The sequence below is a fragment of the Mya arenaria genome, chromosome 1 (genome assembly GCF_026914265.1).
Source record: "Mya arenaria isolate MELC-2E11 chromosome 1, ASM2691426v1".
NCBI lineage: Eukaryota > Metazoa > Mollusca > Bivalvia > Myida > Myidae > Mya > Mya arenaria.
The window spans coordinates 9636406-9660812 of record NC_069122.1 but is presented as its reverse complement, the minus strand read 5'-3'; the positions used below and the strand labels follow the sequence as shown (position 1 = coordinate 9660812).

Genomic DNA, 24407 nt, shown 5'->3' with positions numbered 1-24407 from the left:
TTTATTTTGTTTATATGAGGTGGGAGAATAGCATCTAGCATGGCAAATCGTGTACGAAAGGTGTCCTGTAAACCTCGTTTCTGCAAAATACTCTACGCTCGGGCTGAGATGAACCCATCTTACACGAGCGACCATGGAAAATACTTATAATATGACAAGAATAAACCACAAGTCAGAACATACCATATGCACAACACTAATAGTCCATCTGAATTGATTTGACCGATATTTAAAAAAAAGTATGTTTTCTAACTGCTCATGCGATACGGGAGTTACCATGTTCATTTAATCAGGGATGACACTTGTTTTTTTTGACTACTTGTCTTGTCCCTATAGTTTTCAATGTATGATTATAAAGATCGTATATGTTGCATGAGACAAAAAATGGCAATTCGCAAGATATAAATGTACATACTGCTACGTGATAGTACAGGACTGTGTTCCAAGTGTTTCAGAGATAACAGAAGTATTCGACGTCTCTTGTTAGTATTTGCCTGCCTCCTTCATAAGACATCTTCTATAGCTTAGCTTGGCGTTATATTGCATGTACGATTCATTGCTTAAAAGTGTTACAAAGTCCACGTTTTCGTTATATTGTGCTTTAATGTTTTTGTTTTTAAAGTCATTCAATCAAACGTGTCGTGTTCCTAATTTGTTTCTGTTAAGGTTTCCATGCAGGTCCGAATGTTGTGTTTGGACTTCACCTAGTTCAAACCTATGTTGTTGAATTTCATTGATGAAAAATGATCGAATTATCTAGCATATCCGGTTACAGCACCTAGCTAAATCATTATGTTATGTTTGTACATTTTCAGTAATTGACGGATTTAAAGCAAAAAAAAATATTTTTTATTCAACGGTACGAGCTATGGAAAGGTCATTTTCCTCACGGAACTGATGTATATCATTTGGTGCAACAAGTTCATTTAGATTAATATCTGATTTTATGAACTGTTTTGCTCTGCAAGTCATATTGTGAAACATTTGTGTACATTGGGTTAAAATTGAAACTTTGTTACGTACAGACAATTTGACTTAAAAAAAGCTCAGGACCCACTCTGGATTTGTCCAATACGACCGCGAGATGATGACAACATTACCCTTATCATGTTAATATATATTTGTGGTTGTTACTGTTAGCTGAATGAATACCTTTTTCAGGGTAATTTTGTATAATTTTTAAAGATGTCGAAATTGAACTTTTTCAAAATTCATCCAAACGTTCCTCAAAAACAAAACTTCTTGTTGCCGTGGAACCTTTAAATATGGCACACATTTAAATAGAAGGGGATACATAGTTCAAAAATTATTGTCTTTGTTTCCAATGTACCTAACAGTTATACTCTGTACTTCAAGGTCAAGGTCAAAGTAATTCCAAGGTCAACCTTCTAAAATGCCACCAAGATTTTCTGCACGATTTTCTAGTATATGATGCAAATATAAATTTACGGGATAGAATTATTGCAATTGAAGCCACTCTAGATATATCCAATATGGTTATAAATGCCAATATTTCCACAACGTGGGATTGAGTATTAGGGTTAATTATACAGTTGTTGATTAATTGAGCCATGGAAGGGCTTTATGGATGCCAAAATGCGCAATGTATGGCACTAAGAATGCCTTATAAGAGAAGCACACGGGTTTATTTGACCCAAACTTGGCATAATGGTTGCCGAAATGTAGTCCGTCTAGCTATAAACATGCTTACTTAACAAATGAGTTTGTTCGGCTTTAAATGGGCTTAAAGGTTTCTTTAATGTAGTCTAATTTGGCTCTGAGCAGAATTTATAAGAGCAGTACATGTTTTTGTTTGGCTCTAAATGGGCTTAATGATTGCAAACATGATGTGGTCTACTTGTGTTTATTGAGCTGCATTTGGGCTTATGAAGCACTGAATAAGCTTTACTTAAATAGAACTGCTCTTATGTCGTTTGGCCGTAAATTGGGTTAATGGTGGCAAAGATGTGGTCTGTTTGACACTAGGTTTAATTAGAACAGCCGATTGGTTTGCATTTGTCTGAACGTTTTTTGTGGTTGCCAAAATTGGTTGGATAAAGCTGTCACTGATTAGGCTTAATTTGAGTTGTACATGAGTTTTATTTGACTCTAAATGGGTTTCATAGTTGCCTGTTTGGCACTGCGTTGGTTTAAATAGAACTGCACATGGGTTTGATAAGCTTTGAAATGGTTTTATGGTTGCGGAGATATGGTATAGTTGCCATTAGGAAGACTAACTTAGAGCTGCATATATATTTGTTGGGCTCGGAACGGTCTTTGCGGTTGCCTTACTGTGCTATTTGGCATTGACTAGGCTTAATAAGAGTTGCGCTTGTGTTTGTTTGGCTCTGAGTGGGACTTATTGAAGCCAGAAATGTGGTCTATCTGGTACTGAGAAGATGTAATTAGAGCTTCATATAAAATGGTTTTGTTCCTTGGATGGGCTGTATGGTTACAACAATGTGTTCTATTTTGTACTGATGAGGCTTTATAAGACTGTAGTCACAATAGGAATAGTTTGACCCTTGAAGGGTTTGTGTAGAATCCTTCTGTGGTAAAACAACATTGCTTTGGCGTTTGTATGGCACCTAATGGACTTAATTGTGGCTGCTTTTGTGTTTATTTTGAGCTGGGTTTGATGTATGACCCCATACCCACGCACCCCCCCCCCCCCCCCCCTGTGGTAAGTTTGGCATAAGATGAACTTTAATGTAACAGGATTTGGATTTACTGGGCACGGATTTGACTTGGGTAGAACCTTTATAAGATTTATTAACATTAAATGATTTCATAATGTTTGTTATTGGGCATATTTAAAAGAGTGTCATAGAGCCTCTTAAGCGTATGTTTGGCTCAATATAGACTAGGAATGATTAAGGGACACATGAGTCATTCTGTGGCGACTGTCTCGCATATAAGTGTTGGTTAAAGCCGATTTGTGGTTTAGGTTAATTTCTGTTTATTAAAGCCTCATCCAAGTACAGAGAAAACAAGGATATACATTTGACACATTCAACACGAGATATATACACACATGGCCATTGTAAATTAGTTATAAGAGAGTATATAAATATATACATCAAATTGTTAACACAATTCCTAATTTACTATCATATATCATATAATACAAAAAATGTGGGATATGTTGGTTATCGTAACACATTTATATCATGATTATGCTTAAAATGGGGAAATAAAACATAGATGAGTAAAATCTGAACACTGTTTAAAAGGTGCACTAAATGTGCTCAAGTAAAATATGGTCTAAGCTACCAGGTATCATCAACAATTAATCTTTTTAGTAAGCAGATTATCAGACATGTATATTACCATTTTATAAAGTGATGATGGTAATCTAGTTCAATACAGGAAATAAGAAATTAAACAAAATAACATTGTGTTACAAATGTGTTACACTTTATAAACTATTTACCCAGACGAAAATCACTCATTTGCAGAATTAAAAAGCAGGTTTGGGCTTAATCCTTGACAAGTTACTATTTGAGAAAAAATACTCTAAATATTGCCATTCACAGCAAGGTACATGAAATTCAGATAAAAAAATCACTGTACATAAATTCATAAATACAATCAAGTAGTGCATGCATTCCATCTATTATTACATGTCTCTGTTTACAGAAAAAACAGCAACGTTGATTTAAGGTAAACATTTATCAAGGCAATCTCAATCAGTATACGTACAACACCACATCTAAATTAAGCTGATATATGACATTAAGGCATGCCGATTGCACACTATTTTACAAACGGCAACCAAGGCACGTTTTCATCAAATTAAAAAAAATCCGTTTTGAATAACACATGCAATTTTATTATTATGTATAACTATGTCTTTGTTTGCATAAATAATAACATCAAGTTTCATTCAATATAGACAAAATATTGCTTCAACTTTATGGATTTTACATTTTAAATAGCAATTTAATGTTTAGACAAGTACATCCGAAAAGCAAACGTACACGATAATGATAAAATTTAATACTTGCTAACTGATTTTAAACTGAATACCAATTCATATCGATGAGCTATGTTAGGTAAAATAGGTACACCACTCAACATATTGCCCATATTGGAAAAATGACAGAAGTCTTTTGCAATCTTATGTTTTTTTTTCTTAAGACATCATCTAAAAACTCATTTTTATCACGGTGAAGGTAGATCACAACAATATCAATTCAAAAACAAAGCTAGTCAGTGCTAGCCTTTTTTTTAAGAAAGACGATTCTCTGTGTCATGAAAGGGTTTAACATATTATCGAAAGAACTTCTTCACCATTCGTTGTGAAATAATATGGTCAAATATCTAATAAAAGTGCATAAATGCGTGCATTATACTTATGAAGATTGATGTAAAAACACTAACGCATAAAATGTTACTGATTAATTCCATTTCTCTGTGGATGGGGGATTTTTAATAAGTCGGCGAAGCTGTCTAAGGATGTCTGTGAATAGAAACCTCTCCTTAGAATCAGAAGCACAGCAGCGCTTCATGAGGTGATAGATGCTGTCAGGTGTAATTCTTGGAGCTGGCAGAAACTCCTCTGAAAATCCAAAAAGAATCTTAATACTGTTTTAAAAATTAAATACAAACAGTATACTTTAGGTGAAAAATGAAGGTTAACTCTGTCAGAGTGTGTTTAACTCCAGTACCTATACCTTTAGATGATGTCTGGTGTTCCTTAAAATGCGTCAATACTATAGTTGAATTGTTTCGAATTTTATGTTAATTCATTATCAATATATTGATAAAGGTAGCCATTCGTGAACATGATTTTATATATTTTTTAATGTTTTTTTTATGATCACGAGTGAAATAAAAATATTGTCCCTGAAATCGATTTTTTTATATGTTTCTCTTATGCTTAAGTGACACTCTTATTCAAACTCAATACATAAACATGTATAACCATCATCAATTTTGAGTGATAAATGTTAAATTACGTACTAAATAATGTATTTATGGGAAATTTTAATAACTCATAACAAGATTGTAACCGTGAATTTAATGGCTGAAAACGCCAAAATATTAAATTATTGGTGAGTGCTAAAATTTAAACTTTGATCTACTATTGCATATAGAAATACCGTGTTTTCTGTACTTAATACTAAATTCTTATGAAAACCTTCAGAAACAAGCTCAGTAGCAAAACGTTTAAACATAAATCTGGTTTAATGGCACTGGGCAAACGCCAAATACATAGAACACAACAACAACAAATCACAAAAAAGAAATATTGAAGAACAGCACAAAACTCCATGAACAACAAAGTGCATACATACTATATATAAACTAATGCATATTAAGGATTGTTAGGTACCGCCTTGGAACGGGCAGCAAAATGTAATTTTACTGGGGGTTTAAACCAGTTGTGTGCACAACCTCACTCTTATCCCAACACTCATAAATAAAGAAAACACACAAAAGGTAAATCTTATCAAAGTATGCTTTAATTTGAGTAAAATTAATAATAAAACAAATACTAATAAACTTATACGTACACCCCAAATACTTCAATGATTAGAGATCCCAACTCAATATGCAGACGGAGAAATACAATTCAGATCACCTATTACAAAAACTTTTCAAAGATACGATGCAGTCATTGTTGCAAACTATGAGCATCACACACAGTCTGCCTTATAAAATAAAAGTTTTAAGACTGTGTGACCATAGAGTTTCATAATAAAATGCATCATTAAAACGGAGAACAAATAAAGAAAACGTTATTAAAAATAAAAGAGACATATATAAGCTTATCTTTTCTTCCAAATGATTAAACTCAGTATCCTTCATCAGAACCATTGTTTTTGACATTTATTCACCCTTGTATGTATATTAAATAATTGTATTAATTGTAGTAAATCTTATTTTGAAGTAAGAGTGCATCTCTAATATCGATGAATTATAGCTGTTTCAATTTATTTTGCTAGAGACCCCCTTTTAGACAGATTTGCGCAGCTTTAAGCGCCGACGGCGTAGATTGTCTTACCTTCGCCGGTTTGTGAAAAAATATTTATCCAATACAAACATGTGTATTGCAACCATGTCGTTATCAATTGGCAAACAGTTCCTCTTTCTGATACCAAGTTGGGGTAAAATGTTTTTGTTAATTATTTAGAGTAGAAAATTGTTTCACTTGCAACAAAGACAGTTTCTACTCAAACTTAGTTTCGTATCTCGCCGTAGAATTTAATACCAATATATTTTGAGCTTTTTTTCTGTTTCAAAGTAGATATTTGTGTATGTAAAATATTTGTCTTGGCATATACAACTTGATATACACATAAAAAGGTGACTTAAGGGTGTATATGTTTACTGCTGTAAATTTGGTAAGTAAAATATTCTTTCTAGAATAATGTATGTTTGTATTATAGGCTTTAACAATTAAAATCATCGAAAGACGCAGGTCTCTTTCTGAAAATATAGTTTATTATTCTTCTCGTGTTTCAGTTCAAACATTTCATACACAATCATCAACAAGGTTTTATTGATGCATTTAAGTTCCTTATAATAATGGTTAAACCACGAAATGTTTTCTCGCCATTTTCTGAATGAAAAGTTGAATAGTCGAAAGTGTTTAAACTGTTTTCAAGGTATTAATATGGATATTAATTCAACCTCACTGTCAGAAATTAGTCTGATTCGCTTGTAGATAAGTCGTTTCCAAGATGAAGTGAAGACCACACTTAAATACTGACAGTCCAATGGTCGTTTGACATTTTTTGGTGGAATATTGTAGTATTTCACCTAACTATCTGCTAATTGTTGTGTTATTTTACGGAAATTTCGTATTACGAAGTCAGACACATTTAAAAGATGCTTGATAGTTTATAATACCTCAATAACTTTGGTTTTGTACAACAGCAAATGTTCGAGCATTCAGCTTCAATAAACGTTTGAATAATATGGTTATCATATTGATGGTAATTTGGGTTTATTTTCAAACGATCTTACTTCAAACATGTCCAGTCTCTTCTTAATATCATATTTTCCCTATTGACATAATTTACTGGTTCAAAAGTGAGGTACTCAGTTTCTATCGAAGTTACTTCAATTGATGTTTAAAGTAGTACTTAAAGATGATATTTTCACTCTTGAGGATATAGTGAAAATAACAACTTTTGTTGATTCTATAAAAGTACTAAGTTTCCTCTGAAGAAAAAATATTTCTTAAGCCTTTTTGGCAGCGACTGCGTTGCCCTTATCTATAATATTGCAGTTGAAACTACACAATAAAAATACTAAGTTTCCTCTGAAGAAAAAAATATTTCTCCCACCTCAGATAAGTAGGTCCATTAATTTAACCATGCTAGAAATTCTTATCTTGCCCACGGGCGAAGAAAAAATGCCGGTATGGAACTTCTTTTAATGGTCACCAAATTGTAATTACCTCCCTTGTTGAAGACTGTCGTCTGTAGCGCATCATGGAAACCTTGTCTGGTGGCAATATTTAGAACGCGAGTTAATTATTTCTCGCTTCAAATGTCACCAGAAAACAGTTTTCACGCACCTTTCAAGAAATAATGCTTCACTCTTCTTAGAACTATTTAAAGACCGATCAGACCATTTACATACTCTGAATCACTGCGCGAATATCCATGACAACCACGAATTATTGCATATCCGTACGCAATTATTTTCACTAAGCACAATAGAGTTCTGGCAAAAAAATACATTTTTACTTAATTTTGTTTAACTGAGGTGGGAGAAAAAGCATCTACCATAGCCGCTCGTGTAAGATAGGTTTATCCCGACCCTCGCGCAGGGTGTTTTGCGGAAACTCGTTAAACCTCGTTTCCGCAAAACCCCCTACGCTCGGGGCGGAATGAACCTATCTTACACTCTCGGCCATGGAAGATACTTATAGTCTTAAGCCCTGTCGGCAGAGACTGCGTTGCCCTTATCTATACAAGCGATGTTTGTCAAACATTATCCCCCCCCCCTGAGCGCCATGTTGTCAGGATTATATGGACAATTGAATGAAATATGCATGGACCGAAATGACAGCTGATTTGTTGCTGTTTTAAGATTATGACCATTAAAGTGTGAGGATAAAGTGTGTTATGACCGTCATGACCTTTGACTCTATGAACTCAAAATCCAGAGTCATCAGCTGGTCACCAGAAACCTAAATATCAAGTTGAGGGCCATGGGTGCAGGCATTGTCAAGTTATCACAAGACAAGTTTTTTTCGTTCAAGGTCACTGTGACCTTGACCTTTGACCCCTTAAATCATAAGGGGTCATCTACAAGTCAGATGCAACTCCAAGTCAAGTTTGAAGGCCATGGATTCAGGCGTTGTTGAGTTATCACTCGGACAACCTTTTACCATTCAAGATCACTGTGACTTTGACCTTTGGCTCTATGAAACCTAAAATCAATATGGGTGATCTACTGGTTAGGCTTAACATCCATGTCAAGTTTATTGATCATAGGTTCAGGCATTGTTGAGATATCAGTGGGGGTAGATTTGTTAACTTTTTTGCGTTAAAGGTTACTGTGACATTGACCTTGGCCTGATGACCCCCAAAGTCGATAGGGGTCATCTACTGGGCAGGCCCAACCTTCATGTCAAGTTTGATGACCATAGGTCCAAGAATTGTCGAGTTTGCTTTCAAGGTCACTGTGACCTTGACCTTTGACCCCTAAAATCAATAGGGGTCATCTACTGGTCAGGCCCAACCTCCATGTCAATTTTGAGGGCCATGGGTGCAGGCATTGTTGAGTTTTCACTTGGAAAACCCTTTATCATTCAAGGTCACTGTGACCTTGACCTTTAGCCCAATGACCCCTAAAATTAATAGGGACAATCTTCTGGCCAGGCTCAACCTCCAAATCAAGTTTGAGGGCCATGGGTGCAGCCATTGTCAAGTTATCACTCGGATAACCTTTTACCATTCCATGTCACTGTGACCTTGACCTTTGACCCAATGACCCCTTAAATCAATAGGGACCATCTTCTGGCCAGGCCCAACCTCCAAATCAAGTTTGAGGGCCATGGGTGCAGGCATTGTTGAGTTATCACTCGAACAACCTTTTACCATTCAAGGACACTGTGGCCTTGAAATTTGACCCATTGAGCCCAAAAAACAATAGGGGTCAGCTACTGGTCAGGCCAAACCTCCAAGTCAAGTTTGAGGGCCATGGGTGCAGGCATTGTCACGTTATCACTCGGACAACCTTTTACCATTCAAGGTCACTGTGACCTTGACCTTTGGCCTGATGACCCTCAAAAACAATAGGGTTCATCTACTGGTCAGGACCAACCTCCATGTCAAGTTTGAGGGCCATGGGTGCAGGCATTGTTGAGTTATCACTCGGACAAGCTTTGGTCTACCGACGGACCGACCGACCGACCGATCGACCGACCAACATACCGACATGCCTGTGCAAAGCAATATTCCCCTCTTCTTCGAAGGGGGGAGCATAAATATTGCAGTTGAAACTACAAACGCAAGTCAAGTAGCCAAAATGTACAAGGATGTCCCTGTTTGAAGGCAAAATGTTAAGGCTTAATATGCACTAAGCGAGGCATAAAACGTCACAAAACAACAAAGAAAGGCTACATAGATAAACCTTAATACCAGAAAAAAAAATCGCAGTTCAACATGTTGATTAAAGTTTTTCGTGGCCTGCTGACACAAGCAATTACAAGATAAACAGATTTTAATTTGTATTACAACGCGATTTACGATCCGAACATATCCATAGATATTGCCTTCATCGGAAAATATTTTAAATTTCCGAAAGGCTGTATACATAAGGAATGGAAGTTGCAGTAGTATAAATAGTATAAATCCATGGGGCAATCGGACTGATTGGATATAATAACGATTTTTTGAAAATAGAATACTTCCTTAAAGCTGCACTCTCACAAATTGAACATTTTGACAACTTTTTTTTATTTTGGCGTGGAACGAGCCAATTTTTGTGAAAATCCATGAAAATTAGTTATATAAGACTGCTGACATAAATAAGATCGCAGATTTTTATATTGAAAATCAAAATTTGATGTTTTATCCATTTTTCTTAAACCGTTATTAACGGTTTAAGCCATAAAACATGAATTATTTGAACGGAAATATGATATTCTACGATCTGTTTTTTTTGTCAGCAATCTCATTTCATTGGTTTGCTGATATTTATGCAAAACTTTGCTCTTTACAAGACAAAAATAAAACTTTATGAGAATGCAGCTTTTACCGGTGCTAGGGGATATGACACATTTATACTGACCATTGTTGTAACTGTGCAGTTTTTATTCTGTCAGACTGTATTGATTTAAGTACACAAAGTTCTCAAGCTTTCTGTGTTCCACAATAAAACGATGTTAAAAAAGCCAAATGTATTTTAAATCTTCGAATCAATTTGTATCCGACGTTCGATGGTCTAACTCAGTCATGTTAATCAAACTCTTGTTAAGCAAGTTGCTTCATGTTATTGTAACACTACCATGTAGCTTCAAACGTCTATGAACTAAATATAAATTCAAAGCCGTAACACAAGATACAGACGTTTTAAATGTTGTTGTTGTTATTTTTTATTTTCTGTGTATTATTTAAATATCTATGCATTAATAAAGACACAAAACAACTTACTGTTCCTATGAGAGCGTTCGAAATGGGGCTTGGCTCCCTTAGAAAAGATTTCCCACATTACCACTCCGTAGCTCCAGACATTCGACTCCTCTGTCGGTCGTTCTGTTGATCGAAATATTGCACATTAAAGGCATACACAAATATTACATATTAAATAAAATATTTTACAGCACACTGAATGGAAATAATAATATCATGCTTCCACGGCTGGAGCAATGTGTTGCTATAACCCTGTTTATTTGAACTATTGCGATTCCGAGAAATAATTTAAAGTACTTTTTATAAACCCATTGGACCATCTTAGGAAATCTGTGTAAAAATGCTTAACCGCTTCTAAATGAAAGCATTTAATCAATATGGCTGCTGATTTATGACGTCATGCACGGAAAATCTCCCTTTCTGCCCTACCTTTCTTCTTACAACCCTTCCCCCTCTTTCTCACCCTCGCTGACAAAAATGATTTTGGTTTATCCAGTATGAGAGGCTGTTTTACAATATGTACCTTTTCTTGAATTGTACCGTCTGTTTTGACTCGGGGGTAGTTTATCAGTCAAACTTGTTGCAACACTGTAAATGCCGTAATCCGATATCTTTACAACGCAATCGTTTGTTATGAAACAGTTTCTGGCTGCGAGAGTCCTATAACAAGAAACAAAGTGCCGAATTGATTGATCGGGAATTGACAAACATTTTTGAAATGTAGGTTAATGTTGTTAAGGATAATAGCATAAAATGCGTTATTTTGTGATGCAGTTTAACACTTCTTTCACGAATATTAAGAACAAAAACAAACACAAATTAGAATTTGCTATAATACTGTTAGGAATTTGCACGAATAAAAGTCTTTAGTAATGTTAAAGATATTCTTGTCGAAACAAACTTTCAAGACTCTTGTTATATGTTTACATTGGTTCGCAGTATAGTTGAAAGTGATTATGTTTTAACTTCACTAATAGCGCTGAATTTAAACTTGGGTCGATGAAAAATGAACAAGTTCGATCGTTATATTATTTGTAACTTGTATTTGTTTTTGTAAAACCATATATCGGTCAAACTAGCCATCAAGTAAGGCAAACGTATAAACAATCATCGTTCTGACTTTAATAGTTTAATTGATTCAGCATTAAATTTGTATAATTTTGTCGCCACAAAGTTCAGTAAAAGAACTTATAGCAAGCTGCACTCTCACAGATTGAACGATTTGAACTTTTTTCATTTTTTGTTTTTGAACGAGCCAATTTATGCGAAAATGCATGTAAACCAGTCATATAAGACTGCTGAAAATTTGAAAATCTGCGATCTGATCTTTTGTCAGCAGTCCTTTCCCACTGGTTTACATAAATTTACGCCCAAATTTGCTCATTCCAAGACACAATATAAAAAAGTTGTGAAAACGGTATAACTGTGACTGTGCATCTTTAAAGTGATACTCATATTTATAATCAATACAATTTTTTTTAAAACAAACGAAAATTTTGAGTGATAAACTTTTAACTTCTTGCTAAATAATGTACTAATGGAACATATTGATTACTGATAACAAGATTGTAACAATGTATTTAATATCTGGAAACGCACAAATATAATATGACTTGTGGGTCGAGTGCTTATAGATTTACAGTGATCAAATATCGTCTTATGTAGAAATATCGTGTTTCCTACACCTTTCTTTAAAATTAAACGGTAGTCTCACTGTTTTCGATATTCATTTATCCTTTTCGTTATATTAAATCAATTGATGTTTTTGTACTGCTTTTTGGGTGAGTAAGAGTTTATTTTTAAACGTTTAGTTTTTATGCCCATTGAGGACTTTTAAAGCTAATGTTAGACACTTACTGGATTCACAAACAAAGCACTGTTGTCCAAAGGTTTTAACTCAAAATTATTGTATTATGTATTATTATAATGTATTTTTCTTCACATTATATACCTCACATCGTTTGTGTTAGAATGTTCGAGTCATGGATCCTATTGCCATTATTGAGATATTTATGTTGTATAAAGTGATACTAAATACAATTTTTTCTTCTTGTTCCTTATGCTATCTGGGCCCGTTTCAGTAAAAGATCTTAGCCGTAAATAAAACAATCTTAAATCTGTAGAAACGTTACAAATGTCAACAAGTTGTTTTTATTAATTGTAATTACTTTGTCATCATTTTAAGTACTGGCTGCAGTCAATTCGCATAATTCAGTAACACAACAAACAAAATTTGACGCCATGATAAGTTCAATTTACTTCCTTAATCTACTTAAATCTTTATTGAAATGGCCCCAGGCCAATGATGTTTCTTTAATTTCTTTTATAGAAAAGTCTTGCATATCTTTTTAAAGGTATTTGGAGTTGTTGCTGAAGTTTATGGATGGATTTTGCCTTTTACAGTGGCCTTGGAACTTTTAGATAGTTTAGTTCTTTGTCATATATATGATGAGACCCGGACAAAAATTGAGTAAAACTAGTTGTATTCAGCTATTTATTTTTTATATTGAAATATTACATATTGCAAACAAATACCTTGAAAACCCTTCAACAATGTCTTTATAATTCCTCTTAAATCTAAATGAAATAATAATTACATGAACGTTGAAATTTCAGCACCTTTATTTTTGTTTGTCAAGGGGCATCGAGGGGCGTTGACTAAGATACCATTTACCCCCATTTCCATGCAAATTATTATTCATGTGTTGCCGTTATACAGATTATACAATTATATACATTGTTATAATCTGCTTTATACACTTCATGAATCTCATTTACAGAAAAAGTTCTAAATAATTATATTACTTGTGCAAGCATCCATGAGCGATCAAATATTCCATGCCTGTAGCAATGTCTAAACACATCCCGGCGGCTTCTATCGTTGTTTGTTTGTTGTCGATCGAACGAAGGTAATCAAGAAGACACTGCCCTGCAGAAAAAAAGTATTCAACACATTTAATATTTTCTGCAAGTTTAACCTTCAATCAGAAATGTAGAAACTGCTTACATAACAAAAAAAACGTTTCACCATTAAATAGCATAAAGAGAATTCTTTACTGTAAAGTACAATATTTATGCAAAAAAATCCCTTAATTAAATGTGTCAATATACTGCTCGAAGCATTGCTTGTCTATCAGGTGGACAAAGTAAACATTAGCAAATATAATAATTCAAATAACTCGCGTTATGTCTTCAATAATTATTCCTATATAGTTATTGCAGAATTAACGCGATTTATTATCAGAACGAGCGCAAAGTGCGACTTTTGCACAGGAATGGGAATGTTAACTATTATGTGCTAGATTTTCAAGCTGGTTACTGCTCTAGTACTAGGAAAAAATCATACAAAATATCAAAGAAGGACTTCCACCACTATTGTGCACACCATGTTATACAGTTCACCCCAAAACGAAATTACTGAATTTTTGAAATGGGGCTAAATTCACCGCTTCCTGTTAGTTTTCAAAGTTGGGTCTGTTATGTATCCCAAACTTAAATCGTTCAGCCTGCAACCAAATATGAAGGCGAAGTTAATACAAGCACTAGTAAACGCTTAAAAACATTGAGATGATAAATATCTTTGCAAATATTATAACAGGTATTATTTCCAATGAGACCAGCAATGCATGAAACATACTCATTGACAATTCTAATAGGTTCTGACCAATGTGGTATATCGTACCTGAAACCTACTCCATGGCAATCCTAATAGGTTCTGATTGGTTAAGACTAATGGACACTGTGTGATTCTATCTTTACCATACTCTATAACAATTCTTATTGCTTGTGACTCAAGACCAATACGTATTGCTACCTGTAACATACTTCATGTTATTTCCAATTGGTTGTGACTCGATGATAATGTGTAATCGTACAGGTAACATACTCAATAACAAATCTAATAGGTTGTGACTCAAGAACAATGTGTTACCGTACCTGAAACATACTCCATGACTATTCTAACTGGCTGTGACTCAAGGACAATGCCAAGGTATTTGACAAGGTTTGGGTGATCCAATGTTCTCAGCGCTGTCATATGCGTTGCAAAGGCTTGCCGCTTAAAATAAGATAAATATATTATAACATTTGTTGTGCATATATCATATTTACGTTGAAACTAAAGAAAAAGTAGGACCAATTGGTTTTTCTTTAAACATATTTTCGATGAAGAATGAATAATGTTGGAGATATTAACACCTAAAAGGTGAATTATGTAAAATGCCTTTTTGTTCTATAAATCAATTGAAACATAACAAATCAGAATACAGATCAGAAACAGGGCATGTTTTATCTGCCAATGTCACTAAGCAAGCATGTAATCATATGGCCAATTTTATCATGTTTTCACTTTTAAAGTATTTGTCAAAATGTTTACACTGAAAAGACACACATGCAGACACACGCTTGCACACACACGCACGCTTGCACACACACACACACACACGCACTCGCAAGCAAGCACGCACGCACGCACACACACACAATAAGAAAAATATTACATAATTCATTTTGCACTTACCATGCTATCCGTACATTTGCGTTTGTACACTTTGACAACTACCTTTACGTTCATTGGCTTACAAAATCCCTTGAAGACTTCAGCGAAATTGTTGAAATGTCCCTGTAAAAACATATGTTCAAGGTAAAGTTTCAGCTCCAAAATGAGAAAAATATAATGTCATATCATTTAGAAAGGCAGCATGTCAAATAAAACGGCAACATCAGAACTTTACTTAATAAGCTGGCAGAATAAACTTTTAAACTAATTTTTTCTAACGATAACCTATATGTTGCCTTACAAGGATACACACATAAATGTAGTTTTATTATAAAGTTTACTTATCAATATGATAGAGTGCTAGTTTTGTCAAGAACTGTAAGGTAATTCACCTGAATGACAAAACAATGGGAGCGTCAAGGAGTATCGGTGGTGTCAAGAACTGTAATAATGCCAAACAAATTACAAGGACTAGCCCAGTTGCCGAAACTAATACTTAAAAAGGCGCAGGGATCAGACAAAACAAACAATAAGTGACACACAAAATTACAAGACATCAAACACTACACTTACATCAACCTATTGTGATTAGACAGTGTTGAGATGACCGCCTTGGCATGGTCAATAAAAAAATTGTTAGACCTCACCTGGGGTTTAAGAACTTGGTCTAGCATGCATCAATACTTGCACAATTAAAAATATATACCTCAACCTTAATAAATGATATTATTAAAAAGATTTACCTGTCCAATCAGTACGCACGATACAATGTCATCCAATCTTATTTCCCCACAGTCCTGTAAAAATATTATTAAAGGTGTATTCGATTCGGACTGCATGTGCTAAATATCAAGGGAATAAAGAAATTATATTATAAGGTAATGTACGTGACATTTCGAATATTACACAATAACATTTGCACGTCAAAATCCTGGGAAATAATAGATATACCATATATACAGTGGGAAGTACCCTACTGGTGTTGTGGTTTTGTTAAAAGCAAACTAACTAGTATTAGCCTTTTATCCAGCAAACATGTGCTAAAGCATAGTACAAACAACAAAAAGGTCAAAACAAACCCTACCGGTTTGTCATCAATGTCACTGGAACACTCGAGCGCTGGATCATAACGAGTTGGTCTGGGAGAAAGCGGCGGAGGCATTGACGTATTTTCCTGCAGAGGAAACATGCAATCAATTAAATCTTAAACATATTTGAATGGAGATCCGTAGGAAGCAGCAAATACTCATTGTATATATATGCTTGCTTAATATTTTTCACCGGCAAATGAGAAGTCATTGATTAAGTCAAAACTTTGTTGTTGTCTAAAATATGCTGAAATGAAATCGAGGCCAAACAGTAAAAACATTCAATTCAACTGTTTTTTTACAACGAATCAAAAAATGTTTTTTTTGATATTTGAGTAATACTTTTCTGCCAATATTTGTAGGAAGTTATGGTCATTATCTTTATTTATTGTACTTACTTATTATTATATTACGATGATATTATTGCATACGTACATCGAGACGGTCACTTGCTCTTTTTACAATAAAGTCTGATCCTTTGACCTCAATCCATTTTTTTCACATCGATGTTGCAAACCAATGTAATGGGCTCTGTAATACTTCGTTGTTTCATCTCTTCGACTTCAGGTGTCAGTGTTTCCAGTTCTTCTGTCAGCGTCGTCATTAAAATGAATTGCTTCTTGTATTGTTCATTGCAAATACTAGCATCAAAATCTGTTTTCTTTGATGTAATTTTCTGTTTTAGTTCACAACATGCCGCTGAGACAATTTTAATGTCTTCTTCACCTCTGTTGTACATGTCAGTCACCGCATCTTTAGCATTTTTTGTTTGTTTTTCAATTCGATCCTCTATTCTTTTCTTGTAAGCATTCAGTTCTCTTAAGCAGGCTTCTTTGCTAGTGTTATTACGGGACTGACTTCCTGACAAGTTTTCTTCGATTTGTAAAATATAATCGCTCATATCTTCCATGGAACTCTTAAGGTTGTTAACCAGTTGAGTATCTACATTTTCTTTTGTAATATCATCAAGATCAACAATATTTTGTCCACAGGTAACGTGTTCTTTCAGAAGACATCTGCCACATCCTACATTGGCATGCTTTTTACAAAAGAACACATACTCAGAACCATGCTTGTCACACTTTTCATGGTCTATATCGCTAGACATGTTAGTTGATTTTGGGAGGCATTCAAGTGCCTTATCTTTTAGAATTACAAGCACCCGGACACGTTTTCTCCTCCTATGATGTGCTTAGGTTGGAATCCAATTAATTTGCGCCGCTGAATATACAAACATAAAACTCATTAAAAGAAGGTGACTATTGTTAGTTTGGTTTGTGGTCATTAAGCCGGACAAGTGGTTTTCCTTCGGGGTACTCCGGTTTCCCCCACACTCTCGCGTAAAAGCGTGCCAAAGATAGGGAGTAATATAATGTTGTTATAATTTGTTTCACAATCGTTTTAGAACAAATGAGTTTAAACTTAACTAATCCATCGTAATTTCCATAAAAGCCTAGTATAGCAAGCTTCTTTATACATCACAAATTGATCTATTCTTCCTTATCGATAGAAATTTCAGCGGTGAAAAAATGTTTTTATTTGTAGTCTTTATATGTGGTATACAATTGGAGGAGCTGTTGATATGGTTAGTATTGCCACGTTATGCCTCTAGTTACTAGTTGATATTTTTAAAGGCTATTCACCCATTTGAAAATTAGTATCAACATATTCCGAGACAGTGCTAAAAACCCTTTAGACGACTGGATGACGAAACATTGTCACACCTAGGTCTGTTGCCCTAAAACAGTGCAATCGAACAAAAAGACGCTGCAGCAATACGAATAAAAAGCGTACGTTTAGATTTGATTATATATATATGAAATAAAATAATGACAACATACAAGGAATAGTCTTCTGCATTTAGATGCAAGAAGTTCTGTACTCTAATAACGCTCCCAATTACACCTAAAACAAAGTATCTGTTCTTTTAGGTTTTATTTGAAAATGATATTACATAAAACGAACAAGACTTCTCTTTAATTTGGTTTAAACCTTTTTCTTAGCATTGAATCTAGTTAACTAGTTAACGAACAATAATATTCAATGTCATAATGTATGTGAAAGGCTCATTTTAACGACAATGTCGAGGATTGCTTTTTTATTCTGCCTATTTGTGAAGACCCTTAATGATTCAAACGTATTACTATATATTTTTTCTTCCACGTGATACATTTAGTTAATATAGATAAACACGAAATGCGACAAACATTTCTGAAGCAAACAAAAAAGTTCTCTAAGTATATGTTTGAAAGAGTAAAACTAGAACTATATCATATATACGGAAATTTTAAAGTTTCTTGATGTATTTGGCCTTTTATTCTTTGTTTATGATTTTCATTGGTGAATTACTCTAATGGCTGGTGTATTTGTTGTAATGATTTACCTCACTGGTAGATAAATAGGGGATATTTGTTTATTTCAGTGTAAGATCGTATTTTATTTCACGAGTGTCATAGAAAAACATATTTTCACGAGTGGCGAAGCCACGAGTGAAAATGTAGTTTTTTTATGATCATGATTGATGATATTTTCACTCGTTATTTTGCAGTGGAAATATCAAATTGATATATTTCATCGTAAAGCATGAAAGAAACATGGTTTAAAATTGGAACCTGACGCCGAACATTGATTAAATTTGGTATCATTTTACATTGCAATGATGAAAAAGAATTTCAAGCAATCTCTTTATCCACATACTATACAACCAAATGACAGTTATCATATTGATTGTGAATACTTATATGAAAAACTACAGAAACAAGCTCAGTAGCAAAATGTTTAAACATAAACCCCATTTAATTGCCTAGGGTAAACGCCAACTACATTGAACACAAAAACAAACAATCACAACCAAGAAACATGGAACAACAGCACTAATCTCCACGAACAACACATTACATATATATTAAATAAAAACAGGAGTTTGTCAAGGATTGTAAGGTACCGCCTTGGAATGGTCAGTAGAATGTAAACTTGCTGGGGGTTTAAACTAGTTGCGTGCACAAACGTAAATGGTAAATCTTATCAAAGTGTACATTTACTTGAGGAAACTTAATTATAAAACAATAATAATAAACTTATAGGTAAATCCCAAGTACTCATATGATTAGGGATCTCAGAGAAAGGAATAAAATTGAAAGTACCTAGTGCAAGAACTTATCAAAGATATGATGCAGTTATTGTTTAAAACTATGAACATCACGCACAGTTTGCCTAAGCAAATAAAAGGATTAAAGTTGTGTAATCATAGAGATTCATAATGAAAAGCGTCATTGTACTAAAACTGGGAACAAACAAAGAACACATTATTAAAAATAAAAACACAACATATGTTTGCTAACATTTTCTTCCACATGATTACCTAAGTAAAATTTAAAAGAAAGATACGTCACAGACTGGAACATTCATAGCAAGCCCAAAACAAACTATTCATGCTTTTTCGGTCTCCCTACACCCATATCACGTGTCGTCAAAGGCAAATGCGTTTTCGATTTGGAAAGGGGATTGGAGGAGGGAATGTATGATGTACACTTCATTATTCACAAATTCAGTCGCAAGTAAGTTCAGAAAAAACAACATGATTTTTCATCGTTATTTAGACTTTGTCAACTTTTGTACTTGAACAATCAGACTCGAATAATCAGAGTCCATATGTGTTATTAGTAATTCTGACGATAATCCATTTTTTGGGATAACTTATATATGTATGCTATTGAATTGCAATAACGCGGAAGATAAAATGTCAATTGACTGGCACCCATTTCACACTCATTTTATTTTGCATATCCGAGAGCAAGTATCAAGGGAAGTCACTTCAGCGTGTAGAGCAACACCCTGGGAAGAAAGTCATCAGTATTTGTCGAAAATGGAACAGGGGCTATTTTGTAACAAAACTAATGTCCGTTTAGATGATTGATACTCAAATATAGTGTTTTTCTAACTAGAACGCTGTCTATCATTTTCATTGTCATATAATAATAGCGCGTCAAAGTAATGTTCAGTTGTACTTTTAATCACTTTCTGATTGCCAAAAAAACAAATATGCTTCACCACCAAAGACCAACAAGTCCATAGGTTGTGTCAAACAGTTGGTACATGACCACATTTCTTATATTGCAACACTTATGCGTTAAAATGTAAATGTTTTACGAACCACAAACTGATACAACATTGCCCTATAGTTCGCTCAAAGCAACTACATGTGTATAAAAGGACACCTGTATTATGTTTTCTTTATATTGAACCTTAAAATTTACATACCATTTGTTTTTTTGGAAGATTTTTTTTTTTGGTCCTTTAAACCCACTGTTGCATCTTGGAAGTTCTATCAACTTTATTCCCAGCTGTGTAAGTACACCTAAACATGTTACCCTACATTCTTGACTACCAGTGCTATTGTGTTGAAATCCAAATCTAGCATATGAATATATTCGTGTATATATTCAAATGCCTAGTTAAATATTTCCAACGCAATGAAACTCCAATCCATGTTTGACAACGGAATAAAATATCGCAATTATCCTTAAATACATACATATTTGCAAAGTAAACATTAAACATAGATATTAAAACAAAACATTAGACGAAGCTTACCTTTCCTCTAAAATCACACAGAAAAAGAAATACACAGTACTTAACAAAAACGTAGTATTTTCTATTAAGCTTCCGTCTCTATTCTGTATATTTATTGCTTTGTGCATATCTCATATGTCTTCTTTCATAGCATATTACCCATGCACATAAAATATGTTTATCATCAAACTGTATGCACAATTATACTGTAATATTTGAATAAATATTGTATAAACTAACGTAGTAGGACATATCAAATGAAATGTTTGGATCGGCTATCAAAACGATCTTAAACATTGCGCAATAAACTGTATATATTTACCAATGTATAGGGGTTTGTTTAAATTGTAAATATCTGTTTAAATTTTACAAGCGAATATATTGATGTGATGGTTAAGGTTACAGTCTAGTACTGTGGTGCGTTTATATAATTATGCCCCCTTCAAAGAAGAGGGCTTTATTGTTTTGCACATGTCGGTCGGTCGGTCGGTCAGTCGTTCGGTCGATCGGTCCCTCTGTAGACCAAAGCTTGTCCGAGTGATAATTTAACAATTCCTGGACGTATGGTCATCAAACTTGACATGGAGGTTGGGTCTGACTATAAGATGACTTCCCATTGATTTTAGCGCTCATCGGGTCAAAGGTCAAGGTCACAGTGACCTTTAATGGTAATTTTTCTTTAAATCTTGTCCGAGTGATAACTCAATGGTAAAAGGTTGTCCAAGGGATAACGCGAAAATGCCTGCACCCATTGCCCTCCAACTTGACTTTGAGGTTGGGCCTGACCAGTAGATGGCCCTTATTGATTTAAGGGGTCAAAGGTCAAGGTCGCAGTGAGCAAACACGACAATTCCTGGACCAATGGTCCTTAAACTTGATATTAAGATTGGGCCTGACCAGTAGATGACCCCCCATCGATTTTAGGGCTCATCGGGTCAAAGGTCAAGGTCACAGTGACCTTTAATGGTTAACAATTGTTAAGGTTGTCCGAGTTATAACTCAACAATGCCTAGACCAATGGCCCTCAAACTTGATATGGAAGTAGGGGCTGACCAGTAGATGAACCCTATTGTTCTGGGAAGTCATTAGGCCAAAGGTCAAGTTCACAATGACCTTGAATTGTAAAAGGTTGTCAGAGTGATAACTCAACAATGCCTGCACCCATGGCCCTCAAATTTGACTTTGAGGTTGGGCCTCACCAGTAGATGACCCTTTTGGTTTTAGGGGTCAAAGGTCAAGGTCGCAGTGACCTTAAAAGCAAACTCGACAATACTTCGACCTATGGTCCTAAAACTTGACATGGAAGTTGGGCCTGACCAGTAGATGACCCTTATTGATTTTAGGAGTCATCGGGTCAAAGGGCAAGGTCACAGTGATCTAAATGTGAAAATGTTGTTTGAATGATAACTCGACAATGCCTACAACCATGGCCCTCAAACTTGACTTGGGGTTGCGTCCGTCCTGCAGATGACCCCTTATGATTTTAGGGGTCATCGGATCAAAGGTCATGGTCACAGTGACCTTGAACAAAAAAAACTTGTCTATGTGATAACTTGTCAATGCCTGCACCCATGGCCCTCAAACTTGACATTTCGGTTTTTGATGACCAGCTTATGACTCCTATGGATATTGATCAGAGAGTCAAAGGTCATAGTCATAACAAACTCTATCCTCACACTTTGATTGGTCATAATCTTAAACTGCCTCAACGGCATCCAATGTCAGAGACAAAATCTGCTGTCATTTCGGTCCATGCATATTTCATTCAGATGTCCATATAATCCTGACAACAGGGGGACGGGGCCTAATGTTTGACAAAGATCTCTTGTTGTTTAGGTATAAATTCCAATCCCATGGATCGTTTTTTTTTTATTATAAAACAAACGATATGACATGTTTTAAAAATAACAAAAATCCTTTTGTTAATAATTTTAGTGTTATATTGATAATGGTATAGAGGATATTTGTTGAATTCAGAGTAAGATTCTTTTTTTCCCGAGTGGTCAAAGAAAAATATTTTCACGAATGGCGTAGCAACGAGTGGAAATATTAGAAAAGCCCACGACACATTGTAATGGCCTTTTATGGTCGACATATTAATTAAATTCGGCTTTAAGGACTCGTTTATTAGATGGGTTAAGACTCTTTACTGCAATATTACGTCCGAAATAGCAAACAATGGATGGATATCAGACTCATTTTATTTACAACGTGGCGTTTGACAGGGATGCCGTCTTTCTGCTCTTCTTTTTATTATAGTTGTTGAAGTTTTATCAATTAAACTTAAACAATGTGAAACATATTAAGTTTAAAAGTAAAGGAAAACAACATTAAAATTACCCAAACTGCAGACGACACTACTTGATTTCTTAAAAACCATTTAGAAATACCCATTGTTTAAGAAATAATTGATACCTATTTAAAGCATTCGGGTCTTAAACTTAACAAGATGAAAACGCTAGGTCTCTGGGTAGGTAGATCGAACAATCAACCCGTCATATGTAACATGGTGTACAATTTACTACAAAACATGTTAAATCTCTTGGCGTCTACTTTGGAAATATTAAGAATGTGTCAACCTAAGTTGGACCGACAAAATTGAAAAGTGTAAGCAGCTAATTAATGCTTGGAGTAAACGGAAACTTACATACTTTGGAAAAATAACGGAACTATAAACCCTACTTCTGTCCTAGCTTGTTTACTTAGCTCAAAATATTGCTACGTCCGATACAACATTGACCTATAGTTCGCTCAAAGCAACTACATGTGTTTAAAAGGACACCTGTATTATGTTTTCTTAATAATGAACCATAAAAATGACGTACCATTTGATATTTTGAGGATTTTTTGTTGGTCCTTTAAGTCCACTATTGCATCTTGGAAGTTCTATCAACTTTATTCCCAGGTGTGTAAGTACACCTAAACATGTTACCCTACATTCTTGACTACCAGTGCTATTGTGTCGAAATCCAAATCTAGCATATGAATGTATTCGTGTATATATTCAAATGCTAGTAGTTAAATATTTCCAACGCAACAAACTCCAATCTATGTTTGACAACGGAATACAATATCGCATTTATCCTTTTATACATACATACTTGTAAAGTAAACATTAAACATAGATATTAAAACAAATGAAATACAGATATTTCTAACATAATAAATTCGATCTCCGAGTTTTTTTGGAACAGAAAAAGAGATAAAATCATACGTAACACAATTACTGGTAACAAACTTGAAGGTGGTCTAGATATGCAAGATTTCAAGTTATTTTCTAAAACCATGCATATTAAATTGGTAACCCACCTTATCAGTACAACAAGCGCAAGCTGAAAAACAATACCATCTCATTTTTAAAGCAATAAGGTATTATTTGCACATTGAGTATTTACAAGAAGGGGCTTGTCTAGGTGCGGATCAACCTTCTAAATTCCGGGTAGTTTTGTGCGCACCTTATTTACTTTGGGGGGTTGTTCCATACCTGACTGGCCTTAAAGCGGAAAAAGTTCTTCCTACATCTACACAGCTTTCATATCTGAGATAAAAAATGCATGTCTTAAACGCTACAAGGTTTTGAACATATTCTGGTGAGAAACCTAACAAACAAACATTTGTAAATTTAATAGCAATGTATTTTATCCTGCTCAA

At 34.5% G+C, this 24407-nt stretch overlaps 2 protein-coding genes across 7 annotated transcripts in view; both read right to left on the bottom strand.

Annotated features, from left to right (window-relative positions):
* Positions 1–24407, bottom strand: part of LOC128230561 (tyrosine-protein kinase Fes/Fps-like) — a 109410-nt gene that overhangs the window by 25825 nt on the left and 59178 nt on the right. The gene's annotated exons all lie outside the window — the stretch shown is intronic.
* LOC128230574 (tyrosine-protein kinase Fer-like) lies at positions 2948–20931 on the bottom strand. Of its 4 annotated transcripts, XM_052943002.1 has the most exons (10): positions 20778–20931; positions 16620–17405; positions 16181–16270; positions 15840–15893; positions 15118–15219; positions 14535–14655; positions 13404–13527; positions 11122–11258; positions 10620–10721; positions 2948–4561 (listed from the first exon to the last, which is right to left on the bottom strand). In XM_052943002.1, exons 3-10 carry the CDS (start codon positions 16256–16258, stop codon positions 4401–4403), a joined length of 879 nt encoding a protein of 292 aa, XP_052798962.1. In that variant the 5' UTR covers positions 16259–16270; positions 16620–17405; positions 20778–20931; the 3' UTR covers positions 2948–4400. The 4 variants fall into 4 exon arrangements, with proteins under 4 accessions (XP_052798962.1, XP_052798953.1, XP_052798945.1 ...); XM_052942993.1 differs by lacking the exons at positions 16620–17405; positions 20778–20931 and having other exon boundaries at positions 10620–10709; positions 16181–16571; XM_052942985.1 differs by lacking the exons at positions 16620–17405; positions 20778–20931 and having other exon boundaries at positions 16181–16570.

What these genes read in the sequence shown, in the direction of transcription:
- LOC128230574 (XM_052942985.1), bottom strand. Translation starts at nt 16,285, where the DNA reads ATGTTTCCTCTGCAGGAAAATACGTCAATGCCTCCGCCGCTTTCTCCC. An exon ending in AGTCATGGAGTATGTTTCAG is followed by an intron (nt 13,528 to 14,534) that starts GTACGGTAACAC and finishes TTTTTTCTGCAG; the next exon opens with GGCAGTGTCTTCTTGATTAC. An exon ending in GCTCATGGATGCTTGCACAA is followed by an intron (nt 11,259 to 13,403) that starts GTAATATAATTA and finishes TTCTTGTTATAG; the next exon opens with GACTCTCGCAGCCAGAAACT.